We start from the raw sequence: 17,473 nt of genomic DNA, 5'->3' as shown, positions 1-17,473 counted from the left end.
TCTGACTATAACCAGGAGAGTATAGTGGTGCACCCACCCTTCACTATGGTAATATCTAACCAGGAGCAGGCACTGCAGCTCACTGGGAATGCATTCCCCTTCCTTTCTAGCACAGCAATATTTCTTTTCACTAGTGTGCGATTTTATTTATTGCCACGAAGAGAGAGAGAAACTTAGTCTGTGATGTGTTAAGATTGCAGTTTGCTGTTTTGAGGGGCCAGTGAACACTGGTTGATCCCTCTCCTTGGATTTTTTGTAACCCTGTCTTCTTTCCAAGGTCACGAGGTTACATTTTCCTTCAGAGTCTCTCTCCATTTTCACTGTAGCCAGAACGTGAAGACTATGGAGATGGAGAGTGACAGTGTCATCCCTAAAGAACCATCTACTAAGCATGATTGCAGAGAGTTAATTGCACCTGGAACACCTATTCAGTTTGACATGGTGCTTCCTGCAACTGAATTCCTGGATCAAAACCGAGGTGGCAGGTACAGTCAGCTAATAGTCAACATTTAAATCAAATGATTTGAGAGGAAAGAGCTGTTCCCTTTGCAACATTTGAGTATGATCATTCAAACCATCATGAAAACTTTCATAAATTCAAAAGGCAGCTCTGCCACTCCAAGCACTTGTGATTTTTTTTTTTTTAAAAACCTTTTTCAGGCGCACAAACCCGTTTGGAGAATCTGAAGACAGCAAGAATGATGAGGAAGGTAAACACTTTTTTGTAACATTAGGTATTTTTATGCTTATTTGGAGGTGCTGGATGGGAGCGGGGACCCCCCTACAAGGTCTGAGTGGCTGAGATTGCAGGAAACACCAGTAATCCCTACTAGCCTCCTCCCTTCCTCTGTGTAACTTGTCATCATCTCACTCCTCCCATCCAATGCCACAAAATAAATAAAAACAAGATACCCTCCAAAGCAGTAGAAGTCTTTTATCAGCAAGGCCAACGTACCTGTAGGATCAGGTTTGTAGAGTGGGTCCCAGAGGGTGGCATCTGGCTGCCAGTATGGGAGCCACCTACCATGCACCTAGCACTGACTGCTAGTCTGCCATGCTGGGGTGGGATGGGATGTCCTCTTTCCTGCACCATCTGTATCAAAGAGGATCAGAACCACCTCTGTATATGACCCCTGGCTGTAGACCAAACTCTGTGGCTTGCTGCCCTTGGGAGTAAAGACATTTCGAAGTTGTGTGGGTACTTTGACGTGCCCGTGGCTAGATGGCATGCTGGTGCTTCGAAGTTTGCAACTTGGAAGTTGCCACAGGAAGAATTAGCCTAATGAGGTGCTGCATGTTCATCACAGCACCTCATTGCTATTCATCACTCAGGCTGATTACCATGCCCCCTTCAAAGAAGGGGGAGCCACTGTAGACACTGCCCAATTATATTATTATAGGAAATCAAAAAGAAAAAACTTTCATGAAAAAATTAAAATTTGCATAACAAATTTGCCAGCTGTAAGTCTTATTTGTTACACTTACACCTGATCCAAGCATTTTGTAAAGATGGCTGACACTCAAACCTGGCTAACAGTGAATATGACTGAAGAGGAAATAATGCAAAAGGCGCAGTAATCCCAAATTACAACCCAGTAATTGGCCATAATTTTTCAGCGGAACAATTCTAGCGGTAAAATGAAATATTTGATAACTGCGCACAGGCGTGAATCAGTGCAGAACAGGAGATTATTCCTTTGTTTTCCAGATTCACTGTGGCAGCAGATGTTTGTAGTTCGGTTTTTAGGATCCATGGCCATTCAATCAGATGATACAAGTGAGGTGATTTATGAAGCTATGAGGCAAGTGTTGGCGGCTCGTGCCATCCACAACATCTTCCGTACAACTGAATCCCATCTCATGGTCACCAGCAAGAATCTCAGGTAGTGTAAAATTCTTAATATACTCTTAGCTCTACCATACGTCTGTTTTCCATTTGAAGTATCTGCAGGTGATAGGGTGTGTTAAATGCACAATCTCTGTTTCCCTGCAGGTTACGAGACTTGTACATACAGATCTCTATAGACATAGCATAATTTTTCACAGGGAAGGCTCCACTATTACAAGTGTAATTTTTTAAATTATAAAGCTAATTGTTTCATGGTAGTGAAGGGCTGATGCAGAATCCACACTATAACCACTGGTTTTTTTGTAACAGACCAGTGACTGGGCCTAGCACCCAGATCTCCTTTATAGTGATAAGTCCTAGCAATAAACAAATCCAAAAATTGCTCCTCTATCATCTAAGTTTGAAATAGAGGGTTTCTCCTTGCTCATATTAAAGTGGCTTCTTGTCTCAGACTTACCAGAAGTCATCCTAACCCAAGCTTTCAGGATGCAGGAGGGCTGCATGGTACTTCAAGGCCAGAGCTTTTGTCCCCACATTCCTTCCTTGCTTCGAATTTAAAACACAATACTATGAAATGGATCTCTTGTCCTGTTTTTATTGCTTCAAAATGTGTGTCAAAGCTGTCTCCATCAAAATTAGATAGGCAAGCCAGTGCACAAGTGAGGTCTCCCACATACACTTGAGGGAAAAAAACCTTTATTGGCAGTGTTTATTGATTTGGTAAGGTACAATACAAACCCGTCTAGACTAGCTGGCGCACAGGCTTGCCAAGTTTCAAATAGCATCAGAAAGGTATCATGGTCAAGAGCAAAGGGCCCTGGACTGAGAGTCGAGAGTGGATTTCCATTCCTGGCTTTGCCACTGACTTACTACAAGACCTTAGGCACTAACGTCAAGCTTGTGCCTCTGTTGCCCAATCTGTTATAGGTATAATGATCCTCTTCCTTTTATAAGAGCATTTGTGTGCTATAGATGAAGTCATTACAGAAATGCTCCGTATTCTTACTTAAAACTACCTATAATTGCAGGTTAATCGACCCTCAGACTCAAGTTACACGAACAACTGTAAGTAATTCTTCATGTAGATAGTGAATAATTGCAACACCTCTGATACGTTTCCCTCTGAACTGTGTTTAATGCAAGCAAGCATTGATCTTTCAACTTAGATGAGCTATTGCAAGTTTTAAAGTTCTCTAATATGCTTTTCTAGTTTGAACTTGCCAGTGTGACCCAGTTTGCTGCCCATCAGGAAAACAAGAGACTGTTTGGTTTTGTGGTCCATGACACTGAATCTCTGGAGGAAGAATCCATGAGTGTGAATATTTTTGAGAGCAACACAGAAGGCGAAAAGGTCTTGTGATTTTTATATTGTATTTTTTCAGCTTTTTTTTTTTTTTTAAATTAATCCTAGCCTTTAGAAAGCCTCCTCCAGGGGGAATGTTAGAGTCAACTGGCTTCCCTTTTTAATCTAATGATTTAAGGGAATGTGATGTCCTAACGCCACATGCAAGTTCCCAGATAGCATATTAAAAAGAGGCATTTGTGTGAATGCTGAATACTACCCTTAAAGTCTTGAGAGGAGTCTGTGTCCAGCATCAGTGCTGGCAAAAGCAAGTTTTTCCACCAGTATTGTGACAAATACCTTTAAGTTGTTGGAGGCAGTGTAGGTGTAGCTGTGTTGTTCCCAACCTGTTAGAGAGACAAGAAGGGTATGGTAACATTTTGAACTGGAGCAATACGCATTGTTGAGAGAGAGTCTGTCGAGCTACACCGAGCTCTTCTTCAACTGTGTTAAAGGCACACCAAGACTATATCTTGCCCCATACTTCAAAGGGGGCATGGTAATCAGTGATTGGAGATTACTAATGAAGTGCTGCACTGAATATATTACTTTTAGAGTGTGAGTCCAGCAGAGGGAGGGTCTTAACCCACCTGTGGTATCTGTGTCAAGAGATGCAGCACTTCATTAGGCTAAATCTCCCCCATGGCAACTTCAAGTGTCAAACTTCGAAGTGCTGGCATGCCATGTAGCTGCAGGCACTTAGAAGTGCCCGCGCTACTTCAGAGTTGCCACAGGGGAAAGTTAGCCTAATGAAATGCTGCATATGCATCGCAGCACTTCATTAGTAATCTCCCATCACTCTGATTACTATGCCCCCTTTGAAGTATGGGGCAAGCGTAGACCTAGCCAAACACAGAGTGGAACAGTTTCTCTCATAAGCAATTAATGTATTACAAAGGACCATTCAAGACCTAAAGAACTTCGTTTGTGGCTCAAAAGCTTGTCTCTGTCACCACCTGATTTGGTCCAATAGAAGATCTTGCCTCTCCCATCTTTTCTCTGTAACTGTCTTTGAGGAAGGCTGACTTCTGGGACAGTTGAAATAGACTGAGAGGGAGTGAGATTGTTAACTCATGTCCCAGTCTCACAGATTTTATACTGTCTCACAAGAGATGTATTCTGTATTGTCTTTATTTGATACTAATGAATACAGCTGCATACGAGATAACAGAAGCCTGCGGCCACAGAAGTAGGTAAAGATGAGCGGGACAAGCCCACTGATTTTTTTTCTGCATACCTCAGACCACTACTCAGAGAAGGGTTTTTTCATTAGTAAATAAGGCCAAGATCCATCTAAATTAGGTATCTGCCTCCTAGTTTCATGCTGATGTGGGTGTGTTGCTGTATCCCTTGTTGAATTTGTTAACCTGCTTAAATAACACTCATGGAAACAGGCAGTTTGGAGTTTGGTCTCCTACTCCCAGGTGGATACCCTAACCATGAACTTGGTTCTCTCATGCCCAATGACTAAGTATTTATCCAAAATGGAACAGCATCCACTGGAGAAATGAAGGGAGCCTATGGCTCTGTGGTTGAGGATGCCCATTTCTCACTAGAGCTCTTTCATTTAAAGCCTGTCCTGGGTCACCCTAACTCCATGGGAGTACTCTAAGCCCTGGGGCTAGAAGTTAAGGTGGATACCCCCACCACCACTTCCTCTAGCTGTTTTGGTCAGAGTAAGGCAAGCACCTAATTTCAGGTGGTAAGTTCCTGGTTGGGAACAGCAAGCAGAGGTAGGTGCCTCCCTAGCCTACTGACTTATGCATCTACTTTAATGAGGGAACATCGTCCTGCTGGCATTGTCTCTACAGGTAGCTCTGCACCTAGCATGCTGATTTTTGTGGATTGCAATGTTGTTCCTGTGAATACCTAGGCATCCAAAAAGCTGAGTGCCTTTATGAAGCCACTGTTGAAGCCACTAGGTCTTTCCCCTGATTTTAGTGAGCATTGGACCAGAACGTAACTTTTAAAAACATATAGTTAAACATCCATTCCTAGAGGAGTAGGCTTTTTAAAAATAGGTACCCTAGCTTTATGAACACTCTCAGAAAGAATGAATTTTCATTGATCCTTCAGACAAGGTAGCATGGATTTTTAAAATTTTACAAAAAACTAAAGCAACTTATTTCTTCTGCAGATCTGTTATGCAATAAGCTTGGGAAAGGAAATTATTGAGGCTCAAAAGGTGAAGTACATTTGTTTTATTTTTATTTCCCTGCACCCATTTCTCATTCTAATGTCCTGTAAATTTGACTGCACTGTTTGGATATCTTATAGCATACATAAGACAATACAACATGAGACATGAAGAATGTCACTGCTGTTACATATTTAACTCACTTATCAGCCTTACAACAAAGGTTTACATTTAATGTGATTCTACAACAGTCTGGTTTGAGGATTGTGAGACAATTCACCACAGTTTAATTCAAGTATGTTTGTGATTGTCCACAGCTGCTTAAAAATAAGCCCCCTCAGTTAGGGAAAAATGCACCTAAAAATGCTAATACTTCACTAACTATTCACAGCTCTTCTCTTCTGAGCTTATACATAAGAATGAGATTTTTCCTACCCAAAAGAAATGAAAGTTACAATTGGGATAGTCATATGAAAATCGCATGATTAACCAAAGATTTCCTACACATTTCTGGTGTCAGTGGAGTTTTAAAGCAAGTTAAATGTATGAACACTTTGCTTATCGTGTAAACATTTTCCCCAGAGAAAATTGCCATTCTGCCAGAATACTGGGTAAAATTCCTTTCTGCAATAGTTGGCAGGTTACCCACAATTTTCACCAAATTTTTCAAAGGCTGGAGTGGTAATTCTGGCAGGAGCAGAAAATAAAAGCTCTAATCCTGAAAACAATCATGCATGTGCTTAATTTTATGCACAAATTATCCTATTAAACTGAAAGGGATTATTTGTGATTACAAGATTGAGGCCAAACTCATTTTCATATAGTGCTGTATTTTAGCACTATATGCTAAACCAAAACAAACTGCAGCTTATTAACTTAATGTTCATTAACATCTTTCTTTCAGGATCCAGAAGCACTAGCTCACTTAATGTTGTCCATGCCACTAACAAATGATGGAAAATTCAAATTACTGAACGACCAATTGGAAGAGGATGGCGCTATACCTGAAGAGCAGGGAGAGGAGTCAGAAGCGTAAAGTTTTCATTCCCCGTGTACTAATCAGAAAGAGGAAACTTGGAGAGGTGTGGCTTTTTTATTTTAGCAAAGATCTCTGGTTTTCCAATGCTCTGTGCCCCACTTTGGTAACATTCTAGTCTCTCTTACACGAACAAGAACGAATAATTGAGTGTAGATTCTCTTGATTTACAATGGAGAGCAGAATTTTGCGTTCTAGGCTAGTTTGTTTGAAACAGGTGACAGTCTTTTAGGGAGTGTTTTAATGTTAGGCCCTTGATGCTGGCAGTCACGTAAAAATGCTGATTGTTTGAAACAAAGGGTAAATTGTCATATTCTTCCAAATGATACACTTTTGGTCAGTTTGGAGATGCTGATCACCTCTTCATTGTCTTCAGTTGCACTTACGGATGTTCTGCCTCTCTGAAAATCAGGCAATTGTAGAACTTTTGTACCTGTAGTCATCAGTAATTTTCACAGTTTGCATGATAGTGATCTGAATGAAGGTGAAGAAAAATGCACTATTTACTTTGTTTTCAAATGAAGTTTAGTTTCTCGGGTATTTTAAGTGTAACAAATTTATCTTTTGTGCTAGTCTATTTACAAAATTTGATAAACACTAATTTTTCCTATTAATCTATTTTTGTATTGCATATAGACTAAGCTTATAAAATAAATTAAGTGCCTATTCATGGGGACCATGATTAATTACAGAACAAACACAAATTCTGGATTTGTTAAATTCCACTAAAATGCAGAATTCAGAAAGTCAAAGAATTTGCATGTTGTTTGTGTGAGTCTTATATGGTTAAGTTTCTTGAAAGCAACATCCAGGGATAACAGTTGTAAGTTTAAGATGAATTTTACGGTAAAATATAAGGTCTGAGTGTCTTCAATAAAAAATTCATCAATAAAATGCTAGATTATAAATCTGTAGTGTGACTGATTTTTTCACATAGCTTTTTTGACATGATGCACTTTGTGCACAAGCTCGTTAATGCAGATGAAACTGGAAAAATACTAAATTAGGTTATAATTCAGGACCTGTTTATGGAAATTTGGTCATTTTGTGTTGCCCAGTCAAGAAGCAGCTGTCTGTAAGATCTCTGAAGACTATGCAGCAGCAAATGATTTAGAGTCAAAGACATCACAAGAAACCCTTCTAAATTGGTCTGAATCAGAAAAATCCCACACAGCAATTGGGGCAGGGAGGTGCAGTTGAGCTGGAGCCAGGCCATAGGGTGTGCGTGAGAGCAGGATCCTGAGTTGCGTGTGGGGATTGAGACAGAGCCATGCCGGCGGTGGGTATTTGAGTTGTGCTTGCCTCTCATTAATGTGAATTAAGTGCAACTCGAAATTGCACATTGAGGGTTTACTGCATCAGAAAAGCTAATGAGCACAACACAAGAAGACCTGGTCTTCCAAAACTTCGCAGATACCCATGTTGCATTGAATTGGTATGGCAGAAGGCCAGACTTACCACATTTGTCAGGGAATGTTTGGAAGTGAGCATTGTGCAAATTATAATTAGAGCAAAATTTTACATCTCCAACCTGAGGTATGTTGCCTTGCTCTCTCTACTACTGAGACACAAGCATTGCTTTGTAAGAGCAGCCACACTACCACCTACTAATTATTCAAGGAGAACAGAAATCTGATTATATTTCAGAGGATACCTGTTACTGAAGGAAAAAAAACAACAAAGAATGATGTTCTCAAAATTACATTTATTTAGTTTATGTACATAGCGTACCCTACTCACAGAACCAATAAGACTGAGGTAACAAAATACCGTTTTTGTATAATGAGTTGAGATAATACATGTTACATTTGGTCCTTCATACCTGAGCAATTGAAAATGTTGTCATCAATGGATGTGAGGTGAAAAGTTCAAATTACCCTTTCACTTACAGAATGCAGCAGGGCCTCAGGAAGCTGCACTTTAGCAAGCCCCTAGCCTACAGATATACAGTGGAAGCATATTAGCAGCATCACTGCTTGCTGAAGTACAAACAGGAAAGCTGGAATCTCTCCCCCTGCCCCCAGCCAATGAAAGAGACCACCAGTTTAGTCCTTGCATTCTGTAAGAGTCTGAAATCAGACTAGTACACCTCCTCTGCTCAGGTTCCTTCCCCCACAAATGCTGTTGTGGGGAAAGAAAATGGGGAGGTGAAGGAGGCTAGTAAGTCTGGGCATCCATGGCTTCTTGATAAAAAATAAATATGGGCCTTTAAAAGGGCTGTTGCTACCACTTCTTCCTGTAACGCTCGGCCCAGCTACAGGAGCAAGTGAAAGATGTTAGCAGCTGCTGCTTTCTTGCTGAGATAGGCAGCTTTCAATAACACCTCACCCTGTCCCGCATTCCCTGAGTGAAAGGAAAAGGGGAGCTAGGGAGCTGTCTGTCAGTCCTCAGGAAAATGAGACCATACTTGTTCCTCCGCTGGGTTTTTTGAGTGAAGTAGTGGCAACAGCAGGTTTTCTAAGTGCCTCCCTTCTCCAGAGTAGCAGCCCAGGGCCTCATTCCCACAGCAAGGTCCAAGCTGCAAGAGCAGTTGGGCCAAGTTCTCAATGTAGTGGCATTGCATGCAGTTGTAAACCCCCAGTGAAATGAAATAGTGTAATATGGAACTCTTTTCCCCGGTATCTAGAAGAACCCCAGTCCTTCAGTTGGAAATAGAATGAATCCATACAATGGTTCCTCCCATTAGTGAGATTCTGCTGCATAGTGAGATGTTCCAAATACATTAACTACAATCCTATATTAGCGAGAAGAGCTATATCATTGTACATATGTATATATTCACACATACATTATACACCCCCATTCGCTACCACTAAACAAGGTACTGAAAATAGCCTTGTGTCCTTTCTGTGGCATTTCAGTAAGCTGAACTGCATTAATTTGTTAGCACTGTACAGATCAGGCAGATACACTACCCAAGATTAACTGCAAAGTATTAAGAATTTGTAATAGCATTCTTCCAAATTACAGGTCAAAAGGGGAAAGTGCAAACATTATTTCAGAATAGGTGGTGCCATGGAGGGACACATTTACATCTACAGGAGGTTCTTCAGACCCCAAAGAACCTACAAAGGATATGACTGAAGATGGTTTGGAAAAGGAACATGTGTATATGCAAATACAGGAGCAGCAAAGTTAGGAGTAGCAGCACTGTTGAAAATGTTTGTTATTGGTCCACAGAGGTCAAACTAGATACAAATAATTAAAAAATACTACAAATTAAGTATGAAAGTCATCAACATAAAATACAAGTTAGGCTATGCAGCACTTTTTCAGACAATCTCAGTGATAAATTGCAAGTAAACGATTAAAGAATGCAGCCAGCTAAACAGTTTGATGCTTCTGGGTCATGTTTTCAGCACTAGGGAAAAAAGTCCATGCCAGTCTGGTCCCTTCAATATTAACATTATTTGTTCAAGACGTCTACATGAGTCAGTCACAGGGATGTGGTGGTGGACTAATGTGCGTCACACATTAGTCACATATACATAATCAGTGTCCAGCTTTGGAGTAATTTTGAAATATGTATAAAACAGCATCTTGCCCTGTAATTATGAGATGAGGAGCCTGGCAACAGAGTTTAAGTAATATATACCAGATACGACAAAAAACCCTGCAAGTCATGTTTAATCTAACTGATGTGTTATTTAGCTAGCAAAGCATTGTTTTATGATCTGGGTGATTAAACCTTAACAGCATCTTTTCATTGTGGTAACTGGCATTTAATTTTAAGTTAAATCTAGCCGTTGGCTTGAGTCAGGAATTTGGATAACTACTCTAACTCTTGCACAATCTACGCACCTGTATTAATCACATGATTAAGTTACACAAAATTCTCACAGTGTACAGTAGCTTTTAGAGCCCACAGTGCAATAAGTGTTGATCATAAAGCACTAAGACTGTTTGGACAACACAAGGATTTAACAGACCTACAAAGGTAAGGAGATACAGACTAGAGGCCAAAACTTGTACTTAGGTACTACAGCATTCACGAAATGTAAGATCACTTAATATTCACAGACATTCATACAGTGCCTGGTCGTAAGAGGAAGCGCTGACTCTGGTTCTCAGTTCTCTGAATTTCCTTACTTTTGTAGATGAAATTCAGGCCTTCAATGTAAACCTAAAGCAGTTTCATTAGTCGAGTTTTCCTTTTTCCCCTTCTTTGGTATGAAAAAAGAAAAGGCAGGGAAAGTGAACTACTGAAGTGGCTCTAATCCCCTTAGGTGAGTTGATATGCCAATGAATTAACATGAAAGAAGAATAAAGGCTTTGTGAGATGCTCCAATAGGTTGTGTGTACTATCAGTATAAAGATACACTGATTATTATTATAGTGTAGTTTGTGACTGGTACAAGGTGCCACGTGCTCTGGATATGGTGCATTCCCAGCACCCAAATTATTTTTCATTCAATAGATAGAAAAATACAAACTATGTGTCTTGAAGTGATTTTTTCCTTGTTGAAGAGATCAAAATGCCCTAGTGCATATCATGGAACTAAGACCTATAAGGTTTTTTTTACGTGATGTTTTTCAGTTAAGGATGCAAAATACACCTGAATTTAGTGAACTAATAGTTTTGATTTGCATTTCTGTAACTTCAGTTAACAGTTGTTGCTAAATCCTAAGGTTTTACATGCTAAGTTTCATCTCAGAGAAAAATGATATAAATAATGTAATAAATTCCTTAAAAATAGTTTTTTTTCCCCAATGGAAATATGGACACAAATTGAGCTACAGCAGCCCACAGATTACTGTTACAATACTGTACTGTTTTCATACAGCAGGTAAATCAAATCCAGAAATTTTATCCCTATGAAGAGTTATTGGCAAGAACAGGATAATGAATAATTCCAATATATCATACAAATAATGCATACCAGCAGTATCATTTCACAACAGGATCTGTAGGTGCAGTGCTGGAAAGGTCTCCATTGCTTGTTTTAGCAGATTCTTCTACAAAAGAAAAAAATGAAAAACAGAAGTTGAAACTAATAAATATTACATTTTAAAATAATAGCTTACCCAGGCATGATTAAAAATAAGCTTGCTGTGTGCCATGAACATTCAAGTTCTATTCTCTTGGTTGAGATATCCTAACTGTGCAATAATGCCCTGACCCTACAAAGCACTCATTTATGTGCACAATTTGTTCATATGGTTAGCCCCAGTAAGTGGGACTACCAACATGAGCAAAGTTATGCATGAGCTTGAGCACTTTACAGAACTAAGATTCCAAATGCTGAAGGGAAAGTCTAGGACATTACTTCCTTTACAGCATTTCAATTTAGCATACACTTTCAAGCCTTGATTATTGCAGAATACACTTTACACATGATTAACAACTTTACCTTGACCATGAATACTTACCCCAAAATGTTTTACAGAGGAAGAGAACAAATGTGACTGGTTAATTCAAAGTTACTATATTATTTGTCCTTTCCTATTAACTAATTTTGTACTGTCTGAATAGGTATATATTGAGCACCTCCTCTCAAAAGTGAATAGAAATTTTAAAATGTACATGAAAATTTAACGCTATCTCATCTTAAAAAAGTTTCCGTACTAAATTAACCAGCTTCCCTTGGTAGAAATGGTAATGGATCCTTTCAGAAAATCCACTAGATCTGTTTACTGCCTTTATGTCTCTGGCAGACTTACAGTGGCAGACAATTTTTCATTAGCAAATATAATTAATGTGTGTTTTAGCCAAAAACTCATAACATCTGTGATGAGAATCCACTAGAACTATGGATAGGAAGTTTACATTGTCTTACTTTTAAAAGAATATTTCCAGCAAAATGCTACTAATTTGGTTTTCAACTTCTCCATTTCACCAGTGTGGGATTAGTTCCAGAAATTTTCCTAAATCCCTTGAGATAACTATACATCTACCTCACATTCCTTGTGAGCACTTTTATTGTTTAAAAGAAGAGACTTTAACACCTACTAATGTTAATTCCGAGCGTCACCTAAACCATGGATAATCAGCACAGGTTGCATCTCCCTCGTTCGGCACCCTAGGGACTGGAGCAGTCCTGGACAAGGGGCCGTCAATGCTCCCAGGACTCCCCTCGCCCAGCCACTTTCAAGACTTCCTGCTGCCTTTGTGGCTCCCTGGATGCTGCCACTCCACAGCTCCCCTGCTGGCTCCCTGTGGCTTACCTCCTCCCCCCACCAGGTTCTTGGCCTGCAGCTCCGTGGTCTGCAGCCTCCCAGCCCTGCAGCTACTGGCCTGCAGGTCCCTGGCCATCCTCTGCGGGCTCCCCTACTTTCCCAGCCACTAGGTCCTCAGTGCTTAACTCTGGCTCTGCAGTCACCGGGGCCCACTGGCTCTTGCTCCCCACCTTCCTTCTTCTTCCTCCTGTGGGGGCTCTTACCCCAGACCCACACTCCATTGTGGTCTTGGTACCCGCTTCCCCATCAGTGCTGCAGCAGAGCTGGCAGGGGCTCCAGCTCTGGCCTGGGCCATGCCGCTGGCCACTGCTATGGGCCCCAGGCCCTGCCTCAATCGTGCAGGTCCTGTCCCAGCCCCAGGACTCTCTGGTCCTGCAACATCTGTGGTCATGCCAGACAATGGATGTTGCTGGACAAAAGAATTCTGGATTTAAGAGGCTGAATCTGTATACTCGATACTATAATAGCAATTCATGTGAAAAAATAAATTGTGAATGTCTACAAGTTAGAAGTATAGTATGTTCAATCTTAGCTATGCTGGGCCACTCCAGTGTGGCTGTCCCTGGGGTCAGCTGCTTGGGTGGTCCTGAGTTCAGCCACACGAACCAATGCAGAAAACACAGAGGTTGCAGAAAGTCACAGAATCCATGACTTCCACAACCTCTGTGAAAGATACACAGAGGCCTAATCACAGCCCCTGAGCTGTAGCCAATAGCAATGATAAATCATTCAAATGAAATTCCTTTAAACAATTTACCGTACAGATGGTGGAGAGGAGGAGCTAACTATTACCAAACTGGTGATGAGAATGATGTTGCATTTAGCCTAGTGGTTCCCTAATTGGGGGCATGAAGGGCTTCCAGGGAAGGCATAAGGCTATGGGGGGGAATCAATGTTTAATGTCAAATTCAGCTGACTCAGTTTTTTAACTGCATTTTTAATCATCTCTTCCTTTAGCACTTGTTAGGGTTCTTAATCCATTCCAAATCTTAAAAAAATTGGAGCGGTCAGATTTCAACATTTGTCAGCATTATTCATCGGCAAATAAAGAGAACCTTAGCATCCCTGAGTGTCCTTAAAAGAAGAAAGATTATTTTTAACAAAGTGGCAGCCGAAGCATGTAAAGATAACTTCTTGCAACACATATATTTCTACAAATGCCAATGTCCTCCACCTATCAATTGCTTTCCTAGAGAATCATTCCAATCCTCTTCAAGCCACAAGTTCTACTCAGCTTGTTGATATTCATTGTTGGGATAGTGTCTGTGTTATTTGTTATTTCTTCCAGCAGAAGGTAAATTCTATGCTTTTTACATTTTAATAACAATTATGGGCCTATAATAGTTAAGTATCTTCATGTGTGCAATGCTTTTCAACCATTCATAACTGTTTTAATTAAACATGAGTATTTGTTAAATTCAGCTCCTAAGTTTGTCACCAAAAAAACTACTGTTAATTCTTTCCACATATATTGTTCTCATTCATTACAGAACTTTTAAAAAAGTTTTATTCAATTTCTGTGAGTTGAAAGGTTGAAATTTTTCTGATATATTGAAGACAAACTTTTTTTTCATTTCTTTTAGAAATGTCTGTTACAAAGAAAAGGAAGTATAGTGAAGAGTACATCAAGTTCGACTTTACCATCAATGAACCCTCCCTCAGTGTGCTGTATGCCATGCAGTTCTCTACAAATGATGACATGAGACCTGGCCGTCTGGAGCAACATTTGAAAACAAACTACAAGAGATATTAAAGGAAAGTCAAAAGAGGTTTTGCTGTCAAACATCAATGCCTGAGATGCATGAAGCTGGACACTACTGGAGCTCTTCATCAGGAGACTGTCCAAATGGTGGAATCACCTTATAAGCTGTAACTACTCATTGCCAAAGCAAAGAAAGCTCACATAATTGAAGAGACACTTGTGAAACCATGCATGCTGAGTGCTGTGAATATTGTGCTTGGTGCTGAAAATCAGAAAAAGTTATCAAAAATGCCAGTCTTTGATAAAACGATGACATATCGCATTGGTGAACTTGCAGCGGATGTAAAAAGAGACGTTTGGGAAAAAATCGTGTTTTTTTGCAATTAAGTGCGATGATACCACTGATGAAGCTGAATGCACTCAGTTGCTCATCTATTCTTAATTTGTGGATGATGGAATTGTGAAAGAAGAAATGCTTTTCTCAAAAGCACTGGAGACCACATCAAAGGCTTCTAGTGTTTTGACAAGTTTCTGATTTTCTTCAAATTAAATAAATTAAATAAATAAAAAAGGGTCTCTCACTGGAAAAGCAAGTCAGTGTCTGCACTGATTGTGCCCTAGTGATGCTTGTCTCTCACACTGGATTCATGACACTGGTAAAAGAAAAGAAAGAATCCAACCATAACTGGGACTTACTGCATCATCCACAAACAAGCCGTGGTTGCTAACACTCTTCCGGATGACCTGTGTACTTCACTGAATTTGGCAATCCAAGTTGTCAATTTTGTAAAGAAGACTGCTTTAACCACAAAGCTTTTTGCAGATCTTTTTGCAGATTTAGGAGCTAATCATAAAGCTCTTTCGTTTCACATGGAAGTTCGTTGGTTCAAAAAGAAATATACTAAGCCAACTCTGTGAATTCAAGCATGAAGTGGAATTTTTTCCCCTACGTCAGAAAAAATAAAAATTATATGGTGCTTTCATGGATTAATGTTTCAACTTTCACTGGTGTATCTTGTGGACGTTTTTGAGGCCATCTACAACCCCAATTTCATGCTGCAAAGAAGAAACACTAACACATCATTGTCCAAAACAATGCAATCAGAGCTTTCATGGAGAAAATTTAGCTTTGGAAGTGCCAACTTCAAGCAGGAAACTTTTCATCGGTCCTTCATTTCAACAAACTCCTACCTGAAAAGGAAGATCTTGATCAGCATTACCCAGATCAAAAGAACAAAATTATGTCTCAGCTGGATTGTCTCGCTGAGGAGGTCATGCACCATTTTCCAGATGCCACCTTTGACAATCCTGTTTGAAAATTGTTGTGAAACCTATTGATGTGGATGCGTTGCTGGACCTTTTGCAAGAACAAGCCATCAAATTGAAGTGTGATTCAAGTGCAAAGGATAATTTCAAAACCAGGTGTCTAGAAAGAGTTCAGGATAAAATGCCTGCCCATTTACCACAAAGTGGGAGAAGCAGCACTATGTTTGTTCATCCCCCTTTCTTCTACTTACGTTTGTGAACCTGGTTTTTCAACTCTCCTTGTATTAAAAACAAAACAGCACAATAGTTTGGATGTAGAAAGTGACTTGCATTGTGCTCTTTCATCCTTCAAACCTAGAATTTTTGAGCTTGTGAAGGAAAAACAGTATCATCTGTCTCACTAAACTAATTCAATTCAAACTGCTTTTATTTGTTTAAATTTCTGTTTTTCAAATTTTCGTTTTATCTTCAAAAGTAAATGACTGGGAAAAAAGTAATTCAGTTAACTGTTACCTACCGATATGTTGCTGTCTCATTCAGTCTACTGCTGTTAAGTCAAGTGTTACATAGTTTTGAAGTAGTTTGAATTTTAAATGTTTTTGTGATATACTGCACTGGAAAAGTTGATTAAAATCTATACTTTTTTTTGTTCACATGGATATTTTGAAGAAAATATTTAATATTTTATGTGTATTTTTCAATCTTCCCCATATGCATCAGATACATGGGTAAAACAATTAAGAGTTAGTTGATCATAAGCAATAATATATATGATTGCAAAGGACTAAATTTGTTTCAATCAAAAAATGGGGGTGGGGAGATGAGGGTTTAGTGAAAACCAAAACAGGGGCGTCACGTCAAAAAAATGTGGAAACTACTGATTTAGCCCATTAACTGAAATTACTGTTTATCTGCCTCTCTCCCCCACCACTAGCTTTTGGACTTAATAATCCACTTTAAAATTCAATCCACTCTGGGAATCATCACCATGAGCTGCCCTTGAGTCATGAATCACCATTAAATTCTGACTATATTATATGGGACTACTGCAGAACCAGCTGACAGCAAAGAAAGAGAAGTTACTCACCTGTAGTAACAATGGTTCTTCGAGATGTGGGTGCTCCACAATAGGTGTGGGTGCTCCACAATAGGTGTCGGGCTTGCCCGGCGCCACAGATCGGAAATCTTCCAGCAGTTTCTCCTGGATCGCGCATGCACCGGCACGCACCGCCCCCCTGCGTGCCCCCGGCCGCGTGCACGATCTGGTCCCCGCCAGTTCCTTGACCAACCGCCTCGGATGCTCCTGAAAAACACCAGACAGAGATCCGAAGCAGGGAGGATGGGCGGGTGGTGGAGCACCCATGGGGACACATCTCGAAGAACCATCGTTACTACAGGTGAGTAACTTCTCTTTCTTCTTTGAGTGGTCCCCGTGGGTGCTCCACAATAGGTGACTGCCCAGCAGTAACCCAAGTAAGGAGGTGGGTAATCGGTTTATGTGCAGCTTGCCCCCAAGAGGAATGCTGTCGAGAGACGGGTATCCTCTTAGAATACCCGAGGCAGGGCATAATGCTTGACGAAGGTGTCATAGGATGACCAGGTTGCCGCTCTACATATGTCTGTTAACGCAATGCCCTCGAAGAAGGCTGTTGACGCCGCCACCGCCCTGGTGGAGTGAGCCCTGGGCGGGGCCAGCAAAGGAGTCTTTCGAAGTTCGAAGCACATTTTTATACAGGACACAATGTGCTTTGAGATTCTCCGGGAAGAGAGACCTTCTCCTTTTGACCCAGGAGCAAGAGAGACTAGAAGCAAGTCTGTTTTCTGGAAGGACTTAGTTCTGTCTGTGTAGAAGGCCAACGCCCTCCTCACATTTAGGAGATGCAGGCGTGCCTCCTTGCCGGAGCTGTGAGGCTTTGGGTAAAACGAGGGTAAAACTATTGGCTCGTTAAGATTGGACTCCGAAG

The 17,473-nt window shown here is 40.5% G+C and overlaps 2 protein-coding genes across 10 annotated transcripts in view; one reads left to right on the top strand and one right to left on the bottom strand.

Annotated features, from left to right (window-relative positions):
* APPL2 (adaptor protein, phosphotyrosine interacting with PH domain and leucine zipper 2) overlaps positions 1–7,272 on the top strand; it is a 57,834-nt gene extending 50,562 nt beyond the window's left edge. Inside the window, exons 15-21 of the mRNA XM_075007902.1 lie at positions 327–485; positions 661–710; positions 1,709–1,883; positions 2,878–2,914; positions 3,060–3,200; positions 5,329–5,376; positions 6,233–7,272. Of these exons, the coding sequence (XP_074864003.1) occupies positions 327–485; positions 661–710; positions 1,709–1,883; positions 2,878–2,914; positions 3,060–3,200; positions 5,329–5,376; positions 6,233–6,364 (742 nt within the window). The 3' untranslated portion in view covers positions 6,365–7,272. The remainder of the gene's footprint in view (positions 1–326; positions 486–660; positions 711–1,708; positions 1,884–2,877; positions 2,915–3,059; positions 3,201–5,328; positions 5,377–6,232) is intronic.
* Positions 1–17,473, bottom strand: part of WASHC4 (WASH complex subunit 4) — a 141,127-nt gene that overhangs the window by 43,610 nt on the left and 80,044 nt on the right. For 4 of the 9 annotated variants that reach the window (XR_012647298.1, XR_012647299.1, XM_075007870.1 and 1 more), the window contains exon 33: positions 11,245–11,320. Coding sequence is in view for 7 of the 9 variants with exons in the window: in XM_075007870.1 (XP_074863971.1) it covers positions 11,253–11,320 (68 nt within the window). In the remaining 2 variants the exon portion in view is untranslated. Of the gene's footprint in view, positions 1–3,219; positions 3,539–8,060; positions 11,321–17,473 lie in introns of those variants that run through there. The other 5 variants (XM_075007843.1, XM_075007877.1, XM_075007884.1 and 2 more) reach the window with 2 other exon arrangements.

The sequence above is a fragment of the Carettochelys insculpta genome, chromosome 1 (genome assembly GCF_033958435.1).
Source record: "Carettochelys insculpta isolate YL-2023 chromosome 1, ASM3395843v1, whole genome shotgun sequence".
Classification (NCBI taxonomy): domain Eukaryota; kingdom Metazoa; phylum Chordata; order Testudines; family Carettochelyidae; genus Carettochelys; species Carettochelys insculpta.
Note: the sequence above shows the minus strand (reverse complement) of the source record. Positions and strands in the feature narration are given on the sequence as shown.